Below are 21,357 nucleotides of genomic sequence, written 5' to 3'. Positions count from 1 at the left end.
CTTTTCCCCTATGGTTTCTTATAGAGTTTCTGGTCCTAAGTTTAAGTAGATAATCCATTTGAGTTGATTTTTGCATATGGTATACGAGATAGAGTATTTTGTATATGGGATAAGGGTCAAATTTTGTTCTTCTGCATGTGGATGTTCAGTTTCCCCAAAACCACATACTAAAGAGACCTTTCCCAATTAGCAAACCGGTCAAACATCAGTTGGCCATAAATGTGTGCGCTTATTTCTGGGCTCTCTAGTCAGTACCATTGGTCTATATATCCTTTTTTTAATGCCAATGCCACACTGTCTTGATTACTCTAGTACTGAAATATATTTGAAATGAGAAAGAAGAAACTGAGTCCCTGTGAGAGAATCACTGAGTCACATTAAGAGTCCTGGTTTTTGTCCCACTCACCATGACTAAGAAAAAACAAAAACACTTTTTTTTTTTCGTAAGTACAGTTGTGTTGTTTCTTAGTTAAACACAAAGTAACAAATGCAGACTGGGATTTATTAGAACTTGAGCATAATTTCTGTTACTCCTGTGTTGAATGTGTGAGCCTAACCTGCTACCTGACTCCATTGTACTGTTTCCACAACTGACAAATCCTATTTTTCACTCCTCACAGGCTACATGTAAAGACTGCATGGGCCCAGAAAGAATGTGTGGATTTCTATTCTGAGTCCTGGGTGGACTGGGTCTGAGGTAGAAATGCACACTGTTCCTGACTTGCCCAGGGTGCCTCCACGTGTCCCATCCCCGTTAACTGAGCCAAAGACACATGACCAGTTTTGTTAGTGGTGTAAGACTGGAAATTGGGGGAGGTCATTTCATGTTCACGTCAGCTGTCTCAGAGGATTTTCTTTTCTTTGATTTTAGCTTCTGGGGTGTTGGGGTTGTTTATGCCCACAGTGCGTGGCTCACCCATCCTGTCAAAACAGTTTCCCTAATATTCTTCATCTCCCACATCTAATCTAGCACCAGTATTTTTTTTTCTTTTCCTGCGGAAGATTAGCCCTGAGCCAACATTCATGCCAATATTCCTCTATTTTGTATGTGGGTCGCTGCCACAGCATGGGTGACGAGTGGTGTAGGTCCATGCCCAGCATCCAAACCTGTGAACCCAGGCTGCCAAAGATGAGCACGCTGAACACAACCACTACACCATGGGGCCAACCCTCACCAGTGCTTTTACTCCCTATGATCTCAAGGTGCCTTCATCACAGACATTTTCTCCCTCCTCAGGGTCACTGCTCTAGGCTCTACAAAATACAATAATCTCTGTGTCCCCAAAGCATCTGGTGCTCAATGCTGCTGGAAAATTCCTGCATATCACAGGGTAGGGATTCCACCGCTGTGATCCTCAGAAATGTACTATTATGACCCAAGCCCCCATTTCATGCTTATCCCTCTTTGCTTATCAGACAACAATCTCTGTTATATGACAGTAAATCAAGATTAAGTGAATGTAAATTAATGTGTATGTGTGTGTGTGTGTGTGTGTGTGTGTGTGTGTAGAGGTAGTAGTGACAGGGGATGTCCAACATATGGCTATAATCTCTGACCTGGACATTGAGAGGGTTTGAATATTAATCCCAGATGAAATATAGGTTTGTATTTAGAAAAAATCAAAGGATTGCTTTAAACTCATATTTTATATGACTTATTTAGTGACAAAAGCAATAAATTTTGTGGAAGATTCAGCAAAAATGAAGCGTAAAGGCTGGCGGTAACCATTCAGTGTCCTTGAATTGAGAAAGAAGCCTTGATTTAGGTGAGAGTTATATGAATTGTAGAATCTGTTGAAACTTGTGATCTTGGTGTTTTCCTTTGGGAGAGAAACATAAATTTCTATCTTTCTACGGATATTGTTGAACTTAGGCTTTCTAGAACCATTGGGGAGAGGGTCAATATTAGTATATTTTACTAGAAAACTTTTCTATCTCCTGGATTTCCATGTTAATTGGCATTGAGATGTGCAAATAAATCCAATAAGTTATAAGGTAAGTTTTTGGTATCATGTTCCTCCTCTTATTTGTATGGCTTTGAGAATCCTCACGTGCTTTGGTTCTGCTTGTCTGCTCATAACTGAAATGATGCTGACACTCAGTAGTCTGAAGTTTAGGAAAGAACACTCTTTGGGCAGAAAAATTCTCAGGGGAGCAGAGAACTAAGCACGACACATGAGCTTCATCTCCATTCCCTCCTGTGTCAACTCAGTATTTCCCGGGGCCTCCGTGTGCACCCTGTCTGCTTCCATGGATCAAAAAAAAGAAAGAGCCTCTCAACACAATGAAATGATCTCTTTGGAAATAATTAGTAGGTTGTAATTGTTTTTGTTAAATAAGAACTGGGGAAAAGTTTTTCACAAATATCCTCAGTTCCCCAAGCCTGTCCTCCCATGGTGGTTACAGGTGAAAAGATAATTGCAGATCTGAGGGGAGGTGAGGTCATAGAATCACAAACCCATATCTAGTGGTCTGGCTGCCTCCCTCCAGTCCAGGTCCTAGCTGTCATGACCATCACGCCAGACCCACTGTCCTGGCAGCGGAAAGGATTCAGGTGACAATTTTCTATTTCAGTCTGAGAGGAAGAGTCAGCAAGGAAGGAGGGCTATCAGGAGTCTGGGTAAGTGATCATGTCAGAAAAGGAATTCGTCGGAGTTTGTGTCTGGTCTAGTGCCAAAGCCACACGGGAGGGAAGAATAATTCTGAGGCATTAGAATCCTGATGGATCATACTGTAATTTAGTGTAATCAACAATGACCTTTATTCTTGCTGTTGAATCTCAGTGATATTGAAACCTGACTTTTAACGTACTTAAGAACTGTAGTTCTGAAATCAATCTGCTCTTCAGCCTAATTTGCTGGAATCACAGACTACATTTTCAGAATTACTGCAGGTGTGCTGAGGACACCTGCTTCTAATAAAGAATAGGATGTATCTACAGGTATCATTTAGTGCTGTGCAGATAAAGTGTGTACAGATGTCAATTGCTGGAACAGAAAATTTTTTTCTAACTCCAGGTGTATGACGTGTTTAATGGAGACACTAATTGTTTCCTACTGAAAGCATCTGTGTTCTGTTAATTTTGATGAGACTGTTTTCCCTCTTAAAGAAAGGAAATTAGTACTTAAGGAAAACATAAATATGTGATAATGAGTTCAGATAGCTGGTATCTTGCTCAAATGTATCTTGTGATATTTTCTCAGGTTTAAAAATATTCTACTATCACTAAATATCTATTATTCCTATTTAATAAAATGTGAAAGATTTTACACATAAGAGATTCCTTTTTGCATAACCGTCTGAAAAATATAAGACAAATCTCATTTCCTTGGTAATAGTTTGACTTTACTTGATTATTAATAAATTGATGAGGATGTGATCTGAAATTATTAAAGTTTATTTTCTACACAATACAATTTTATCACATATTAGTGATTCATATGCAATAATTTATGGCACGCTATGAGATTAACAATTTTGTGATAGGTAGTATTATACTTTGTTCCTGGTACAGAAGCAAATGAGTCTTGTCTTGCCATCCTAATATTGAGACAATCTTCTTTTTATTCAATCCAACTCGGTCATGTGACAAGTGTCTGTTGTATTGCAAGGAAAGGATCTACATTTAGTCAAGAGCTCAAGTACTTTATGCATAATTGGCATTGGCCTATGAAATAAATCTTTGCACATAAATTGAAACTTGTTACACCTGAATTAAATAATAAATTAAACACCAACTCCTACTGACAAGTTCTGAAAACAGCTAAATATGTATCTAGACTATTGGAAGAACACAGCTAAGTAGATTTGTCAGTAGATCACAGTGATTAAGTGTGCTTGGTGTTATCAGCCCAGACATGTTTAAGTCCCGTCCTGCCTGTAACTAGGGTGTGAATTTAGTTAAAACAATTAATCTCCCTGTATCTAAGTTCGCTTGTTCTTTAGAATGAAAATGATAGTAGTTCCTGATCCATAGGTTTGGGAAAAATAAAGAAATGACCCAGTACATGTCTAGCCTTCATAGCAGGGAGGAATTCATCATACATGCTTTTTAAAATTTATGCATTCAATCCTTGGAACTTCTTAGTAAAAGAAAAACATTACGTCTTTTTTTTTTGCACTGGGAACTAATGGTGAGGGGATAATATTGGATTTCAGTTGATATGATACACATAGCCCGCGCCTCATGTTCCCATGCAGGAAACTCTAGCTCAGAAAGCAAATATCCTTCACAGAGACCTGACGGGATGGTCATCAGAGATTTCACAATAGAAATGGTCTTCTTATCAGAGACTATAGTTGGAATCCTGGGGAATGTCTTTCTTCTTTACCATTATCTCTTCCTTCACTTCACTGGATACAGGCTACGGTGCACAGATTTGATTGTTGAACATCTGCTGGTAGCCAACTCCTTGGTCCTGCTCTCCACAGGAATCCCAATAACAATGGCAGCATTTGTATGGAAACATTTTCTCAATGATATTGGATGCAAACTTGTTTACTATATTCACCGAGTGGCCAGGGGTGTGTCCATTGGCACCACCTGCCTTTTGAGTGTCTTCCAGGCCATCACCATCAGCCCCAGGAACTCCAGGTGGGCAGAGCTCAAAGTGAAAACCCCCAAGTACATTGAGTCGTCTATTTTCCTCTGCTGGATCCTACAATTGCTGACAAATATCCTTTTTACTCTTTCTGTGACTGTTAATTGGAGCAACATAAACATCACACAGATAAAAGATGTGGGATCATGTTCTATTATAATTTATGACAGAATCACAGCATTACTAAATGCAGGATTGTTATTATTCCCTGATGTTGCATGTTTGGGGCTCATGGTCTGGGCCAGTGGCTTTATGGTTCTCATCCTGTACAGGCACAAGCAGCAGATCCGACACATTCATAGGACCATTCATAGATCCTCTGCCGAATCCAGAGCCACCCAAAGCATCCTTGTCTTGGTGAGCACTTTTGTGTCTTTGTACACTCTCTCTTCCATCTTTCACATTTATTTGTCTCTTTCTAGTAATCCCAGCTGGTGGCTGGTGATCTTCATCGCACCAATTACTCTGTGTTTCCCAACTGTAAGCCCCTACATTCTCATGAGCCATGACCGCAGAGTATCCAAATTTTTCCGCTCCTGGATAAAGGCTAGATAATTACTTCATCTTATGAGAAATAGGTAAATTGCATTTGCGTATTGTTTAGTTTATTTATTCATCCACTTTCTGAGTCCTAAGTACAATTATTAGGCAATCATTTACAAGAGAGTGGTAAACAAGGCAAGTTGAGTTTATGGTCCAAAGTAAACAATAAATCATTATGCAACTATAAGTGAATTATTGTGTAACTGTCATATAAATACCTATGTAAATAAGACTTTATTAAAGCTTTTTTGAGAGCTTCAGAATCTAGGCAGTATTAAACAGGAGTTTCTGAAACAATGTGGGGATTACGGGAAAGTCTTTGAGTTTGTAACAATCAATCTGAAATAATACATTTACCCAGAAATAAACTAGGCTTTGAATTGTAGGAAACCCTGCATGAAATAAAACAGCATGTGAGATGGTCATTCAAGAAAAAAGAAATTTTCCCACAGAATAATGAACAGAGTGGAGTTAAGGTGAAGGGTCATTTCAGATTCAGGGAGTAGAGTTTTTCGACTCCTAAGTATGAGTTCTTTACATTTCATCTTTGGAGAGAGGGTAGTCATTTGAAATATCCTGTTATGAAGCGACATTAGCATGCTTAAAATATTTTCATTTGGAAATGGACATTTACAACCAGAATAAGTGAAAGAGAGAATAAAAGTATGTTTTTATTGATTTTGTAAAGACTGAAGGTGTATGTTGATGTTTGAAAAACTACACAATGTCTGGGGAAACATTGCATGGAATTTGGGATATGTAAAAAGTAGTTTTATCTCCATTTGGGCATTTTGGTGAGAGAGTGTTTGGGATGAAAATCTCTCGTCTCTAACGTGGGGAAATAAGTTTATGGTGGGCATTTCCATTAAACTTGGAAGAGTGGAGGCATACCTGTTTTGAGGAGAACAGTCATAAATTCATTTTTTAATGAGAAGTTAGTTTACCAAATGAGCAAAATAGATATTCCTAAATTTTAGGAAATATTTTCATTTAGTTCTCCCAGCATTTACATTACGAAGCTGATGCAAAGTATTGAGGATTCTATATTTTGAAAAACAATGGAGTTAATATGACCTAAATGGTATATATTGAACCTGGTGGTGCTAAATAGGGAACATACATTTTTAGATCACATTAGCACTTAAACATTTCCCATATATTAGGCCACAAATAAGCATAGGAAAAAATATGTACATATACACACACATACTACATTACTGTGTGTATATATTTATACGTGTATGTGTGTATATATGTATATATGAAAACATCTATACATTGCATGTATATATAGATGTATGTATATATGCACATATATGCATATATAATCAGTCAAATTATTTCCGTTCAATTAGTAGTATTGCAGTAATGTTCAAGAAGTTAAAAAATAATAGTAATTACAATAATTGCAAAGTATTTTAAGCATAAATTCTACATTAAGATGGGCATCATATGCTAATTTTTCATTCGTAAAAATTACATAGAATGTATTTTCAGTTTTCTAATTTAATTTTTGTAGTTTATCTATATGTCAGGGGGAAAATATCTAATTGCATATAATGAAAAAAACAACATTTTGACTTTACAAGGAACAATTAGTCTATTTCTCTTGAATATCATGACTGACTTGTTTAGGTTTAGATTTACCATCATATTGTGTGCTTTTTGGTAAACCTAGTGTATTTTCTTATTTTTCCTTTTTAACTCTTTGGTATTAATTTTGAAAAATAATTCTCCTTCATACCTCTTATCTTTGAGGATTATATAAGCAGTATCTCTTTCAAATTTCAGGTTACTTTTTAAGGTAATCACAATTTCAAGTTATTTAATACCTTCCACTTCCACCTTGAAAATACATGGATATTACAACACTAATCTATTTACCTTCTTAGGCTTATTTTTATTATTATTATTATTTATATTTATTAAAAAACAACTATGAACATGTACATAGGTCATAAGTACACAGCCAATTTCAGAAACTTTGGAATCTGAATACACTTCTGCACGTAGCTCCTAGATAAAGAAACAGAAAACTGTTAACACTCAGCCCCCTGGTTCACCCTCCCAATCACTACCCCTAGGGGTAACCACTGTTCTGACACCTAACAACACAGATCAATTGTTTCTGTTTTTTATTTTACATAAATGGAGTAACAGTATGTGTTTCTATTCCTTATGTTGTTTGTGTATATATATCTATACTGTTGAGTGTTGTTGTGAATCCTGCACTGCCATTTTTGTGTAGCATCAATTGTATAAATATTTAACTATTAATGTAATTGTTCCACTGTGTATGCGCATGTGAGTGGTTTTCAGTTTGTGTCTATTAGGAATAGTGCTGGTATATGAGTTCTAGAAATTTCATTTTGGTGATACATTTGTGAATTAGTGTTTTGTATATAAGTAGAAGTGGAAGTGTTGGGTCATAAATTTGCATCTGATCATCTTTCCAAAATATTTCTAAACATTTTTCAAAATGTATGTATGAATTCTCATACTCACCAGTGATGAAAGAGATTTATGGTTTATTCACGTTCTTGTCAGCACTTGATAATTCCTGTCATTTGTATTTTAGCTTTCTGGTTGGTGTGGGATAATTCCAGGTGTTGGTTTTGTTGCATTTCCTTGATTATTACAGAAGTTAAGCATCTTTTGACATATTTAATTGTCACTGGGTAACCTCTGCCTTGGACTGTCTTTTGGTATATTTTTCCCATTTTTGTTATTGTGTTTATCTTCGTATTCACTTGTAGGAGTTCTTTATACACGCTTGATATGAGTTTTTCTTTCTCTGTCTCTCCATCTGTGTCTTCTTCTGATGATTAGTTTTTAAATTAATTTATTTAATTTGTCATTTTCATCTCTATAGTTAGTCTTTTGTTCTGTGAGAATTTTTCTATTCTAAACCACAGATATGATCTCTTTTGTTTCTTTCAATAAGTTTATATTATTTAGCTTATATTTTATGTTAAGAAACCATACCAAATCAATTTGTTGTATTATAGTGAGCAATTAAGCTTTTCCATTATGGCTAAAAAGTTAAATTTATTCTGAAAATGTTGTATTCAGCTTTCTTTTCATTTGCTCTTACCTCTCACTGATTCCCTGAGGTTATCATCACCTCATCCATGGATCTGACTTTTCCTTCAAGTCTCATGGTCATTCCCCCTAACTCTTCTTGCCTCCTGAATTCTTTAACAATCCCATAGTACTACAAAAGCAATGTCATGTTTGGTGTCATTATTTCAGCTGCAAATAGCCAATAAGCTGCTTGGAACTAAACAGAAGTGGCCTCACTGGTATTTGTGTGCAGTCACTCTCTTCCTTGATGTGTCCTGATCCCTCCCTCTGCTTCTCCACTGACTTCAGCAACATTAAATAAAAAGCCAAAACATTCTTGGAAATTTTGTAGAAGGGAGTAACTGAAACATTTATAGCGTGTTGTATACAGGTGCACATGTCACTCTTCTGTTCTATGTGATGCCGTGGATGGAGGGGACACGAGGTACAGGGGAGTCTGGAAAAACCAAAGACTATAGGATTAGGCATGGTTGCATTCATGGGCAGAAACAGAGAAGCCCCTGATCCTAGTCACTCTCTAAATGCTGATAGCTACAAAAAAAGGCAGCAGAAATCTTAGGATGAAGAGCCGAAAGAGAATGCATTATCTCTATTATGCTAAGCAGCTCCTCATGGTATCCTCCCATAGCCCCTTGAATTCTCCTACATACTTGCCAGGATATGATGTAATATTACTAGAGCACCTGACTCCTTCAGATGTTGAAATCCTTGGTGTTCCCTTGCAAAATAGAACTCATATTCAAGGGATAAGATTTGGGATGTGTATACATGGGAAAAGGAAGTTACCATAACCATGGAGATAGAACACTTTAGAGGAACTCAACATCCTGCTGTTTTTGCTCCTTAAGAATCTTCAGCAAGAAGTGATATGTTACATGACGTACTTCCATACCTTATAAGTTTTAGAGGGAGTAACCCCCACTAGGGAGAACTGCAGGTAGTGAGGTGATAGTGAGCCCAACTACCCTGACATCTGCCAGCAGTGGGTGTTCAATGATTTAGCCTGAGTGCCTCTATATTTGATGTCCAAAGTGTTCATCATGTAGATGATATTCTGATTGTTGTCGATTCAGAAGGCCCAGTCTTAGTATCCCTGCTTAAGAAGTGTTATCACGTGTCTGCCAGTAAAAGTAGCTGATAAAACATGACATAATTGAGAGTTCTGCTTACCAATTAAAGTTTATTGAGAATATGTAAGCAAACTTACATGTTCAAACCTTCCAGCAGTATAGCAAAATTAATGTTCTCTTTGGTCCCTGCTACGGTGTGAATATTTCTGTCCCTCCAATTTTCATATGTTGAAAGCTAACTCCCATATTGATGATTTAAGAGATGGGACTTTTGGGAGGTGATTAGGTCATGAGGGCAGAGACCTCATAAACTGAAATAGTGCCCTCATGAAAGTATCCCAGGAAAGCTCCTTTGTCCATTCCATCATTTGAGTACACAGCCAGAAGCCTCCTCCTGGGAACCAGAAAGTGGGCTCTCACCAGACACAACCTACTGGTGTCTTGATCTTGGACTTCCCAGCCTCTGTCATTATGAGAAAAAAAACTCTCTGTTGTTTATAAACTACCCAGTCTCTGGTAGTTTGCTTTTGCAGCCCCCCCAAAAACTAAGGCAAAAGTTGATACTGGGACATCAGGTACACTTGTAAAGGTACATAAAAATGTGGAAGTGCTATCAGAATTGCACCATGAATAGTCTCTGAAAGAGTTTGGAAGTTCAAGCTGGAAAGTCCTGCATCACTATGAAAGGACTATTAAAGGCGTTGCTGGTGAGAGGTCAGAAGGAAAAGGAGAGAGCTGTAAAGAGAACCCCAAACTTCTTAGAGAATACCTAAATGGTCATGGACAGAATGGGGTAGAAATATGGACTCTAAAGGCCATTTGGATGCGGTCTCAGACAGAAATGAGAAACATGTTACTGGAAACTTGAGAAAAGGTGATCATTATAACAATGTGGCAGAGAGTTTTGTTGAATTGTGTTCAGATCGTAGTGTTTTGTGCAGGGTACACCTAGTGAGCAGTGAAATTGGATCTTTGGCTGAAGAAATGTCTAAGCAAAGTGTTGAAGGAGCAGCCTGATTTCACTTGAATGCCTATAGTAAAATGGAAAAAGAGAAAAACCTTGTGAATATGGAATTAGTAATCAGAAGGGCAGCAAAACTGAAAAATTTGGAAAAATATTATCCAGGAATGTAAAACAAGTATGATTAATATGCTAAAGGCTCTAAGGGATAAAGTAAAGGGCATGCAAGAACATATGGGCAATGTAAGAAGAGAGACGGAAATATTAGTAAAGAACCAAAAAAAAAAAATGCTAGAGCTAAAAAAAAAAAAAAGTAACAGAACGAGGAATGTGATTGAATGTGATTGATGGGCTTATTGGTAGACTGGACATGACTGATGAAAAATATGTCTCAGCTTGAAGACATATCAATAGAAATCTCTAAAGCTAAAAAATAAAGAGAAATTGGGGTAGAAAAATAAGAACAGAACAGAATATCCAAAGGATTGTGGGACAACTAATAAAGGTGTGACATATGCGTAATGGATAGACCAGAAGGAGAATAAAGAGAGAAAGGAACGAAAAATATTGGAAACAATAATGACTAAGAATTTCCACTAATATATATCTGTTACTAAAGACACAATATCCAAACCCAGACAAGAGAAAAACATTACTAATGAAAAAAACTACCGACCAGTATCTCTCAGGAACTCAGATGCAAAAACCCTCAACAAATATTAGCGAATTAAATCCAACAATGTTTTAAAAGATTTCTACACCATGACCAAGCAGGATTTATCCCAGGTATGCAAGGCTGGTTTAACAGTCAAAAATCAATTAGTTGTACCCATCACAACAGCCTAAAGAATAAAAATCATATAATCACATCAGTAGATGCAAAAGGAGCTTTTGACAAACCCAAACTCATTCTTGATAAAAATTCTCAGTAAACCAGGACTAGAGAAGAGCTTCCTGAAGATGATGAAGAAAATCTACAAAAACTTACAGCTCACATCATAGTTAATGGTAAGAAATTTGAAGATTTCCCACTCAGCTCAGGTTCAAGGCAAGGATGTCCCATTTCCCGACTCCTTTCCAATATTATACAGGAAGTCCTTGCTATATAAAGACTAGAAAAATAAATAAAATAAATGCAGATTGGGTAGAAAGAAAAAAAAATAAGAAAACAACTCGATAAAAAATGGGCAACACACTTAACAGACACCACACCAAAGAAGATAGGTACTTAACAACTAAGCATATGAAAAGATGACCCACATCATATGTCATCAGTGGAGTGCAAATTAAAAGTACAATGATATACTACTACATGTCTCTTAGAATGGCCAAAATCTGGAACACTAACGATAAAAGTGCTGTATTGTATGTGAAGCAACAGGAATTCTCATTCACTGCTAGTACAAAGGCAAAATAATAAAGCTGCTTTGGAAGACAGATCGGCAGTTTCTACAACATTAACCATACTTTTACCATACAATCCAGCAATTGTGCTCCTTGGTATTTATTGAAAGTAGTTGAACACTTATGTCCATGCAAAACCTGCATCTGTACATTTATAGCAACTTTATTCATAATGCCAGAACTTGAAAGAAACCAATGTGTTCTTCAGTAGATGAATGGATCAATATTCCTCGATTTATTCTGGGAATGGAATACTATTTGGCACTAAAATGGGTAAGCCACCAAGCCAGGAAAAGACATGGAGGATCTTTAAATGCATATTGCCAAGTGAAAGAAGCCAATCTGAAAAGGCTACATAATGTAGGATCCCAACTACATAATATTCTGGTAAAGGCACATGTATAAGACAGTAAAAGGTCTGTGGTTGCCTGGGTTGGTGGAGGAGTGGGGATGAATAGCTTGAGCCTAGGGGATTTTCAGGACAATGAAAATAATCTATATGATACTATAATGATGGATACATGTCATTTCCATTTGTTCAAACCTGTAGATTGTACATACATAAGAGTGAAGCATGAGGTAAACTATGGACTTTGAAGCATTTAGGATGTGCTGATGTAGATTCATCAATGGCAGCAAATGGACCACTCTGGTGGGGGATGTTGATAATCGGGAAGCTGTGCATGTGTGGGAACAGGGAGTATATGGGAAATCTCTTGTCCTTACTGTCAATTTTGCTGTGATCCTAAAACTCTTCTAAAATACAGTCTCTAAAAAATTACATTGGTATGTGTAGCATGAAACACGTATTTGAGATGTTTTAAAAGATTCAGTGCTCTGAAAGAATATTTGAAAAATTGTGTCGTTTTTTCTTTAACATTTATCTTAGTCAGTGCACTATAAAGATTTGAGTAAATATCATACCTAAGGGGCTGGAGAACAAACTGTGACACTAAAACTTATATAACACAGAAACATAGACAAGCAACAGAGGAAAAAATTGTGATCTGGTAATTCAGTTACAATCTATATTACCTAACATAGATCATGAATTTCTTTGTGTATTAAATATGCATTTACTGTATCATTTTCAAGGGTTTCTATCAATTCCTACCCCAAACTGTTAATCCATCTTCCGTTGCTACTTTTGGTTTATTTCAAACAAAAACTGGGACCGGGAGTCACAAGACAGATTGTCCAGTGAATCCACATGGCCCCTGGGAAGGAAAGGGGCAAAAAGAATTACTGCAATAAACAAAAAATTAAAAACAAAAAAACAACTGAGGACTCAGGATAGCTTTCAGAAAAATTCTGAGGGCAGACCCCTCACACAACCTTGATGCTGCCACATGATTCCCACCACCCCTTCTACAGCCCAGGCATGAGCACTAGGTAATGACGTGGCCATACCCATCCCAAGAAATGCTCAGCCACTAAGAATCTGGCCAAGGATCCTGTGCTTTTGTAGATTCCTGCCCCAAACCCTCAGAGAACTCAGCTGTCTCGGGTTTGCTGTTTGATATCTCCAGCTCAGTGCTACTGAAAAGCAGTCCAGGGGAGCAACATCAGCAGCAACAGGGAACTTGTTCATGATGCCATTTCATGAGCTCCGCTGCAAACCTGCAGACTCATAACTTCTTAGAGTGGGTCCTGATCCCCAAGGGATCTGTATGCACTTAAAAACTCAAGAAATGCTTACCTTATTGGTTCCAATATGGTTTTCCATTAGGACCATATGTGGAGTTTTAAGAAATAACATCACCTGTGGCCTCCCCTTCAGTGTTTGGATGGGAGCATCAGTATTGTTTTAATTAAGGACCCAGGTGATTCTAAGGTGAGGCCAGGGTTAAGCAGGAGGGCATCTGGGTATATTTGTGAGAGTTGAGTCCAGGGTTGTGTTCAAGGGGAGGTAACAGGGTGTGCTATATGTGGATTTAGAAGAGGAGGTCAGTGCAGCCCACATTCTCCATCTGTAGCATAATTTTTGGACATCAGTTTGAGGAGAAGAGCATGTGAAGACAGGATAGAAAACCTTACAGTTTGGTCTCCATGTAGGAGGTCATTATCCTTGAATCTCTCCTGTGACAAAGGATGGGAAGTGGGGTACTTGTCATCATTTCAAGGTCCTTCTGCCTGTGGGTATGGTGGTAGCAGATGAAGGAGCTGTGCTCACACTTTGAAGGCAGATTTTCAAGATGGAGATGTGATTCCTCAACATAATATCACCTGAGAAAACAACCCAGAGCAGGAGGAGGAAGAGGACGAAATGGCAGGTTCTCAGGTAAATGTCCTGTCCCAGGTCAGAGGCTGTGTCCACTTTTCCTCCTGAAATGCCATGGATTTAGAACCTGCAAACCTTTAGTTCCCTAATTATGCTGTCTCTGCCCACTGAGATTGTTTCTAAATACTTATTTTTTCCTTTTATTCTTATGATAGTCAGCATCAACTCTTTAGAATACTTCTCCCCTGTGTGTCAGAACGATTTCTCCATTCTTTGCATCTAAACTCCCTATACAGCATGAAGAATTCTCCCCATGAATTAATGATGTTCACCTAATGAAATTGTTCCCTTTGTGACAGATCAACATGGGAAGGTGCTGACATCCCAGATCCCTACTGGGATTGTTCCGATGGTCAAGTATTAGTGAAGGAGGGGAGAATGTAGCTTTTAGGTTTCATAATGATGCAACATCAGCTCTGTAGAACAGTATTAACAAAATGCTCTGTGAAACACGGTGGCATTAGTGGCCCAGAAAAACTCCAAGCTCTTAACAAAAAAAGTAATCAGAAGAAACTTGCTCAGTATAGTGGTAAGAAAGACTATTTAAATTCACCATTAGAGCTACAGAACATGAGACGTACACATGGATTGAAATTTGCAGAAAAAGTGATGTTTTTTCATCCTTAGCTTTAGATTATGATTTCCGTATTTATTTTTTCCAATACTATTATAGCAGTAATATGTGTCTTGTGTGCTTCAGTCAACTGATATCAGTTTGACCCATTACACCTGATTTTCACTTGGTTCTGGTGCTCTCTGCCAGATTTCTGCCTTATACAGTTAACATTTTTCCCTTTTTCATTAATAAGGATCTTGGAGGGATTTATGAAGAGATGTCATAAACCATCACGTTTAATCTGGAAAGTCCCTTTTCTTCTTAGTTTCTATCGTTTGCAGTTTGCTTTGGAAAAACAATGTTCTCCCCTTTGTTTAGTGAAGACACTGGCTTTTGCAGGAGAGTTTTCAATCACTTGGGCCTCAGTTCTGTAAAATTCCATTTCATTTCACACCCATGTCATGGACAGTCTCTTCTTTAAAAATTCTTTATATTTTCAAAGAAATTTATAAGAATCATATTAATTTGTGTTCAAATGTGTTAAATTTCTAAAATATAGCTCAACACAAATGACACATTTTGAAAGAAATAAGGCTCAGAAACAATAGCTCTAACTGATGTCGTTGTGTCTCCATATCCCTAGTGCATTTAAAAAATACACACTTTTAAAGGATTTACACAATTGACAATAATCTTGATTTCAGTGATATGAAAATTTTCTTCTCTGTCACTTTTAGTGTGTCCAGAGTTCCCATTTGTATTCATGCCCTTGTGCATAAAATGTTAACATTGTGTGATCCATTCTTTTTTGTTTCTGTCTTAACTTGTTTCTATTATTCTTCTCAGTTACAGAAGCTGCTAGAAAGACACATTAGGGTTGTCTCTGTGTATTGGTCTGTGTTCTTTTTAGATAAGTTCTAGTTCAGATTAACTTTTAGTAAAACCCAGGCTCTACTGTTTACTGGATATTGGACAATACATTCTCCAAAAAGGGGAAGAATAATATTATTGTTCTCAGATTATTTTTGTGGTTCCGGTGATAATACATAACATACTGTTAGAATGATATCTAGTACATTGTACATTTTCAAAAAGGATTGTTCTTACCACACTTACTGTGCTGTTAGAACCTGTAATTTCCACAACACTTTCAGCTCAAAGTCAACCACGGATTCTTCCCCTTTTGTTCTACCTCTTTGCTATTCCAGTGTGTGGGCCTTGTGCCAGAGGCTTTACCATCATATGTTAAAAATGAGATTATGAAAAATGTGGAACCCATGCCACACCCCAGAACTCCTGAATCAGAATCTGCAAATTAACAAATCTCCAGTTCATTGAGAAACAGTTAAAACTTGAGAAGTACATTTCTAACTCGCCATCACTGTGAGACAAAATCACCACTTATCCTGCCTGATATAAATTCAGCCTCAAAGAGGAATATGCCTGTGTTGATGCCTTAATTTTATAATTTTTCTACCACAGGTGTATAGTCTCTACTGTGGTTTTGTGGATCATATGTCATCCTCTTTCCTCAGGGTTAGAGGCCATATTATAGAATGTTACTTTGTATATTTTGTAATATGTAATTGCATATTTCAGGTCACTCTCCTAAGTCAGAATCTGATCCTTTTAGTCTCTCATTTCATATTGGATCAAGCTATGCACTCTGCCCAGAGACAACTTGGTAAATGTGTGTGCTTTTAATTTCAGGGACTGTTGACCTTCAAGGATGTGGCCATAGAATTTTCTCAGGAGGAGTGGGAATGCCTGGACCACACTCAGCAGGAATTGTATAGGGATGTGATGTTAGAGAACTACAGGAACTTGGTCTCCTTGGGTGAGGATAACTTCCTTCCAGAATTCATACTCCACTCTCAGAGTTTTGATTCTTTTGTCTGTAGAATGTTTTCTGGGAGCTTCTGCTTCCTATGATAGATTTTCATGTCCCTGCTTTCAAGGAAAACCTGGGGTGTTGTTAGTGTAGAAAAGAAAGTCTTCATGATGTTTTGTTATGACTTTCACCTTCCCCATTCTTGAGGGGATCTGCATCCTTTTCTCTAGATTAGAAGTAGTTCTATAAATTCAGTTCTATAAAATAGTGTTGCTCCCATCTTAAGATCCATTTTTAACCTCTTACTTTTCACTCAGTAGTACTTGGAAGTGGAACTCAGGGTCTGAATATTTTAACTGTTGCCTAGTATAGCAAAGTTGTTGTCCAGAAACAGTGTTTGTGAAATTATTTTCTAGACTATCCTAACATTCTACAATGTTCCCTCTTTTCACGTGGACACAATACTTAATTGGAAATTGGAGAATCTCCGGTAAAACTCATGTTTATTTATCTAATAACCAGGTCTTGTTGTCTCTAAGCCAGACCTGATCACCCTTTTGGAACAAAAGATGGCTCCCTGGGATGTGAGGAGAAAGGAGACAATAGCCATACACCCAGGTAGGTGGGAATGAATGAGGCAGATGACACAGGTGAGAGGTGCAAAGGTCAAGGAGGAGGCCAGAACTTAAAATGTGGTTTAGGAAGATCTGCTTCAATGGAAATGATGTGTGAGAAGGCTAGGTTTATTTCTGTTGCTGTCATAGAGGGTCATCTCCTGCCCAGCTCTTATCATGGTCTTAAATCTTCTAAGGATTCTCCTTCTGCTCCAGTGTTCATCCATCACATTCACAGTGAGAGCCAACGTCCTCCCCTTGGTCTATGAGGGCCTGCATGACATCCATTGTGTTGGGGACCTGGAGAAAATCTATGTACACTTCTGAGGAAGTCTATGTTAAACCATTTTTTAAGTTCTGTTTTACTTCATGTCAGAAGTGCGTGATTGGAGTAGTGGAGATATTGGGGTTTAGTGCAGAAAGCCCAAGAACACTGGAAACAGATGTCTATATTTTCTGCTGTATAATTTCCAATCCTATGGAGACTTTAAACATGACCCTACAAAGTTCAGATGCATTTCATTACAGGCACAGCACCTCCCCAAGTGAGAAAATACAATCTTCTATTTCACTTAAAATTTCCTTTTCCTTTGTATGAATGAACATCAGAAATTTCCAGTCTGTATGCCCCATTTCCTAAATGGTAAAATAGTTTAATGTATCTATTTACCTCACAGAATTCTTAAATAAATTAATGCCAAGGGGGAGCTTAAAATATTGCCCATCATGTAGTAACGTCTGAATTGTTATTTTATTTCTTAATAACTATCATTTTATAATTATATCTTGTTTAGTATGAAGCTTCCTGGAACTGTATCCTATATCCTTTCACCTTCTGGTTAGTTCTATGTCAAATTCTTCTTTGATTTTAGATACAAAAGTTCTCATGTAATATGCTTGAATGCCTACCTTTGGAAAGAAGTGATTTAGATAATCAGTGGGAACTCTATATCTATGAAATTCTTTGGTTCATAAATTTAGGTTTGCTTCAGGCAAAGGCAGTGATTAGGTTTTTCATCCACTTTCCTCAATGTGTATCTGAATCATGGTATAATTTAATCCCAAAGGTTTATTTTATATATCAGTAATTTTCTGCATATTTTGCAACTTTCATTTTATTCCCTTAGTTATAAGTGAATGCTTTTTTTTCTTATAAAGGGTGAATTACAACCTTTATATTTTGTGTGAGAAGAGCAGCAGTATGTTAATGACAGAATACATTTCTCTAGTGTCATTTCAATGCTTATTCATTCAAATTTTTCATTTGAGCTTTTATGAATAATGGTAATACATTTTCTGTGATATTTTTGTGCCATGCAACACATGCCAATGATTAAAAATTCTTGCTCTTCAAGGGTGCACAGTCACAGTTGAAAATTATAGCTATATAGAAAGATTATTTTTTAATAGTGTATCTATATTGTTTTCAGAATTTGGAGGATAAATTTTCTCTTATTCTTGTTTTGCAATTCCATAACAATGTGCTTCCTTTTTATGGTACGTTCTCAAAATTAATTAATTGAGGTTTTTTACCTATATATTATGAATGTGGATGACAGCTCAGTACACCTAGGTCACCGTGGAGTGATTTCAAATATAAATCAACCGTATATCTCTTGCCAATATAATTATGTATGTCTTTTTCTGTATAATTATTACCCCAACTATGTTCATGACTTATCTTGTTTATTTCTTTTCTTGGTTAATTATTCATGGTTGTCTTATTCTGTCTAGGTGAGTAGTCATGGAAATAGTCTTAAATTCACATCTATTTAATGATGAATTTATATTCTCTTTGTGCAGGAGAAATACTTTTTGAATGAGGGTAATTTTTGAAAAATATTTATATCTCTACCTCTTTTAGATATTATTTATAATTTTTTCATTATAATAAAAAAAGATGTAAAATTTACCATGTTAATCTTTTTTTAAGTGCACAGTCCAATAGTGTTAAGTATATTCACATTGTGGTGCCACTGATCTCTGATAATTTTTATTTTGCAAAACTGTCTCAATACCCATTAAACAACCGCTTCCTTATTTCCATCTACCCCAATCCCCTGGAACTGCCATTCCACTTGTTTTTCTAGGAGATTGACTACATTCGATTACTCACATAAGTGGAATCATATAGTCTCTCTCTTTGTGACATGTATTTCACTTAATATAGTGTCCACAAGACACTTTATATTATATGAAAGATCCGTATCGTTTTTAGGGCTGAATGATAACCTACTATATGTATATGCTACATTTTCTTTAACCATTCATTTATCCATGGACATATAAGTTACTTCAACCTATTATTGCCTTTGATAAATAATACTGTAATGTACATGGGTGTGCAAATATCTCTTGTAGATGATCTTCTTAATTTTAGTTGCATAGGTACCCAGCAGTGGGATGGCTAGATCATATAGCCATTCTATTCTTATTTTTTTCAGAAACCTCTGTACTGTTCATATTGGTTGCACCATTTTACATTTCCTCTAAGAGTGCATAAGCCTTCCAATTTCTCAACATTCTTAACAAAACTTGATGTTTTTTCTTCATTTGAGAGTGGGTCATTCTAGTGGGTGTGAGATTGTTTTAGGAAGTATGGATGGACATTTTAACTATGTTAATTATTCCAATCCAAGTACAGAGAATAGCTTTCTCTTTCTTTGTGTCTTTTTCTATTTCTTTCAAGAGTGTTTTATAGTTTTCAGTGTACAAGTCTTTCACGTCTTCGGTTCAGTTTATTCCTAGGTATTTTATTATTTTTGTTGCAATTGTAAATGGGATTATAGTCTTAATTTCTCTTTCTGCTAATTAGTTGTTAGTGTATAGAAATTCAACTGATTTTTGTATGTTGATTTTGTATCCTGCAACATTACCATATTCATTTATTATTTTTAAAAAAAATTTTGGTGTGTTCTTTAGGGTTTTCTATGTATAAACTCAAGTCAACTACCAATAGTGAGAGTTTCACTGCTTCCTTTCCAATTTGGATCCCTGTTATTTCATTTTCTTGCCTGATTGCTCTGGCTAGGACTTCAAATACTATGTTAAATCAGAGTGGTGAAAGTGGGCATCCTTGTCTGGTTGCTGTTCTTAGAGGGATAGCTTTCAGTTTTTCACCATTGAGAGTTATATTAGCTGCATGTTTGTCATATATGGCCTTAATTATGTTGAGGTACTTTCCTTCTATACCCAATTTACTCAGAGTTTTTATCATAAATGGATAGTGTATCTTGTCAATTGCTTTCTCTGCATCTATTGAGATGATCATGTGATTTTTATCCTTCATTTTGTTAATCTGGTATATCACATTGATTGATTTGTGGCTGTGGAACCATACCTGAATTCCTAGAAGAAATCTCACTTCATCATGGTGTTTGACCTTTTTAATGTATTGTATTTGATTTGCTAGTATTTTGTTGAGGATTTTTGCATTAATGTTCATCAGTGATATTGGCCTGTAGTTTTCTTTCTTTGTGTCGTTCTTATCTGGTTTTGGTATCAGGGTAATGTTGGCTTTGTAGAATGAGTTAGGAAGCTTCCCCTCCTCTTCAATTTTTTGGAAGAGCTAGAGAAGGATAGGTATTAAGCGTTCTTTGAATGTTTGGTAGAATTTACCAGGGAAGTTGTCTGGTCCTGTACTTGTATTTTTTGTGAGGTTTATGATTACTGTTTTGATCTCCTTACTGGTGATTGATCTGTTCAAATTCTGTATTTCTTCATGATAAAGTTTTGGAAAGTTGTGTGATTCTAAGAATGTATCCATTTCTTCTAGATTATCCAATTAGTTGGTGTATAGCTTTTTGTAGTATTTTCTAATAATCTTTTGTATTTCTGAGATGTGTTGTAATTTTTCCTCTTTCATTTCTAATTTTATTTATTTGAGCCTTCTCTTTTTTTTTGATTGGTGAGTCTAGCTAAACGTTTATCAATTTTGTTTATCTTTTCAAAGAACCAGCTCTTAGTTTCATTGATTTTTTTCTTTAGTCTCTATTTCCTTTATTTCTACTCTGATTTTTATTATTTCTCTCCTTCTACTGATTTTGGGCTTTTTCGTTCTTCTTTTTCCAGTTCCTTTAGGTGCACTATTAGAATGTTTATTTGAGATTTTTCTTGTTTGTTAAGATAGGCATGTATTGCTATAAACTTCCATCTTGGAACCACTTTTGCTGTACCCCATAATTTTTGGCGTGTCATATTTTTGTTTTCATTTGTCTCCAGGTATTTTTTGTTTTCTCCTTTGATTTCCTCATTGACCCAATCGTTGTTCAGTAGCATTTTGTTTGATCTCCACATATTTATGACTTTTCTGATTTTCTTCCTGTAGTTGATTTCTAGTTTCATACCATTATGTTCAGGAAAGATACGGGGTATTATTTCAAACTTCTTAACTTTATTGAGACTTTTTTGTG

The 21,357-nt window shown here is 36.4% G+C and overlaps 4 protein-coding genes across 4 annotated transcripts in view; 3 read left to right on the top strand and 1 right to left on the bottom strand.

Annotated features, from left to right (window-relative positions):
• Nucleotides 1–21,357, bottom strand: part of LOC131397312 (zinc finger protein 208-like) — a 649,542-nt gene that overhangs the window by 142,747 nt on the left and 485,438 nt on the right.
• The window catches only part of LOC131397936 (zinc finger protein 420-like), a 58,372-nt gene that overhangs the window by 32,448 nt on the left and 4,567 nt on the right, over nucleotides 1–21,357 (top strand).
• Nucleotides 4,248–5,156, top strand: LOC131397337 (vomeronasal type-1 receptor 4-like). Its single transcript, XM_058530132.1, has one exon. It carries the CDS (start codon nucleotides 4,248–4,250, stop codon nucleotides 5,154–5,156), a length of 909 nt encoding a protein of 302 aa, XP_058386115.1.
• LOC131397347 (KRAB domain-containing protein 5-like) lies at nucleotides 13,882–16,963 on the top strand. The gene is made up of 3 exons (XM_058530147.1): nucleotides 13,882–13,944; nucleotides 16,211–16,337; nucleotides 16,854–16,963. Exons 1-3 carry the CDS (start codon nucleotides 13,930–13,932, stop codon nucleotides 16,961–16,963), a joined length of 252 nt encoding a protein of 83 aa, XP_058386130.1. The 5' UTR covers nucleotides 13,882–13,929.

The sequence above is a fragment of the Diceros bicornis genome, chromosome 34 (assembly GCF_020826845.1).
Source record: "Diceros bicornis minor isolate mBicDic1 chromosome 34, mDicBic1.mat.cur, whole genome shotgun sequence".
Lineage (NCBI taxonomy): Eukaryota > Metazoa > Chordata > Mammalia > Perissodactyla > Rhinocerotidae > Diceros > Diceros bicornis.
Note: the sequence above shows the minus strand (reverse complement) of the source record. Positions and strands in the feature narration are given on the sequence as shown.

Bases quoted from the DNA above. Each gene is read 5' to 3' on its own strand.
- LOC131397337 (XM_058530132.1), top strand. From the start codon at position 4,248: ATGGTCATCAGAGATTTCACAATAGAAATGGTCTTCTTATCAGAGACT.
- LOC131397347 (XM_058530147.1), top strand. The intron at 16,338-16,853 runs GTGAGGATAACT...TCTAATAACCAG, and splicing joins CAGGAACTTGGTCTCCTTGG to GTCTTGTTGTCTCTAAGCCA.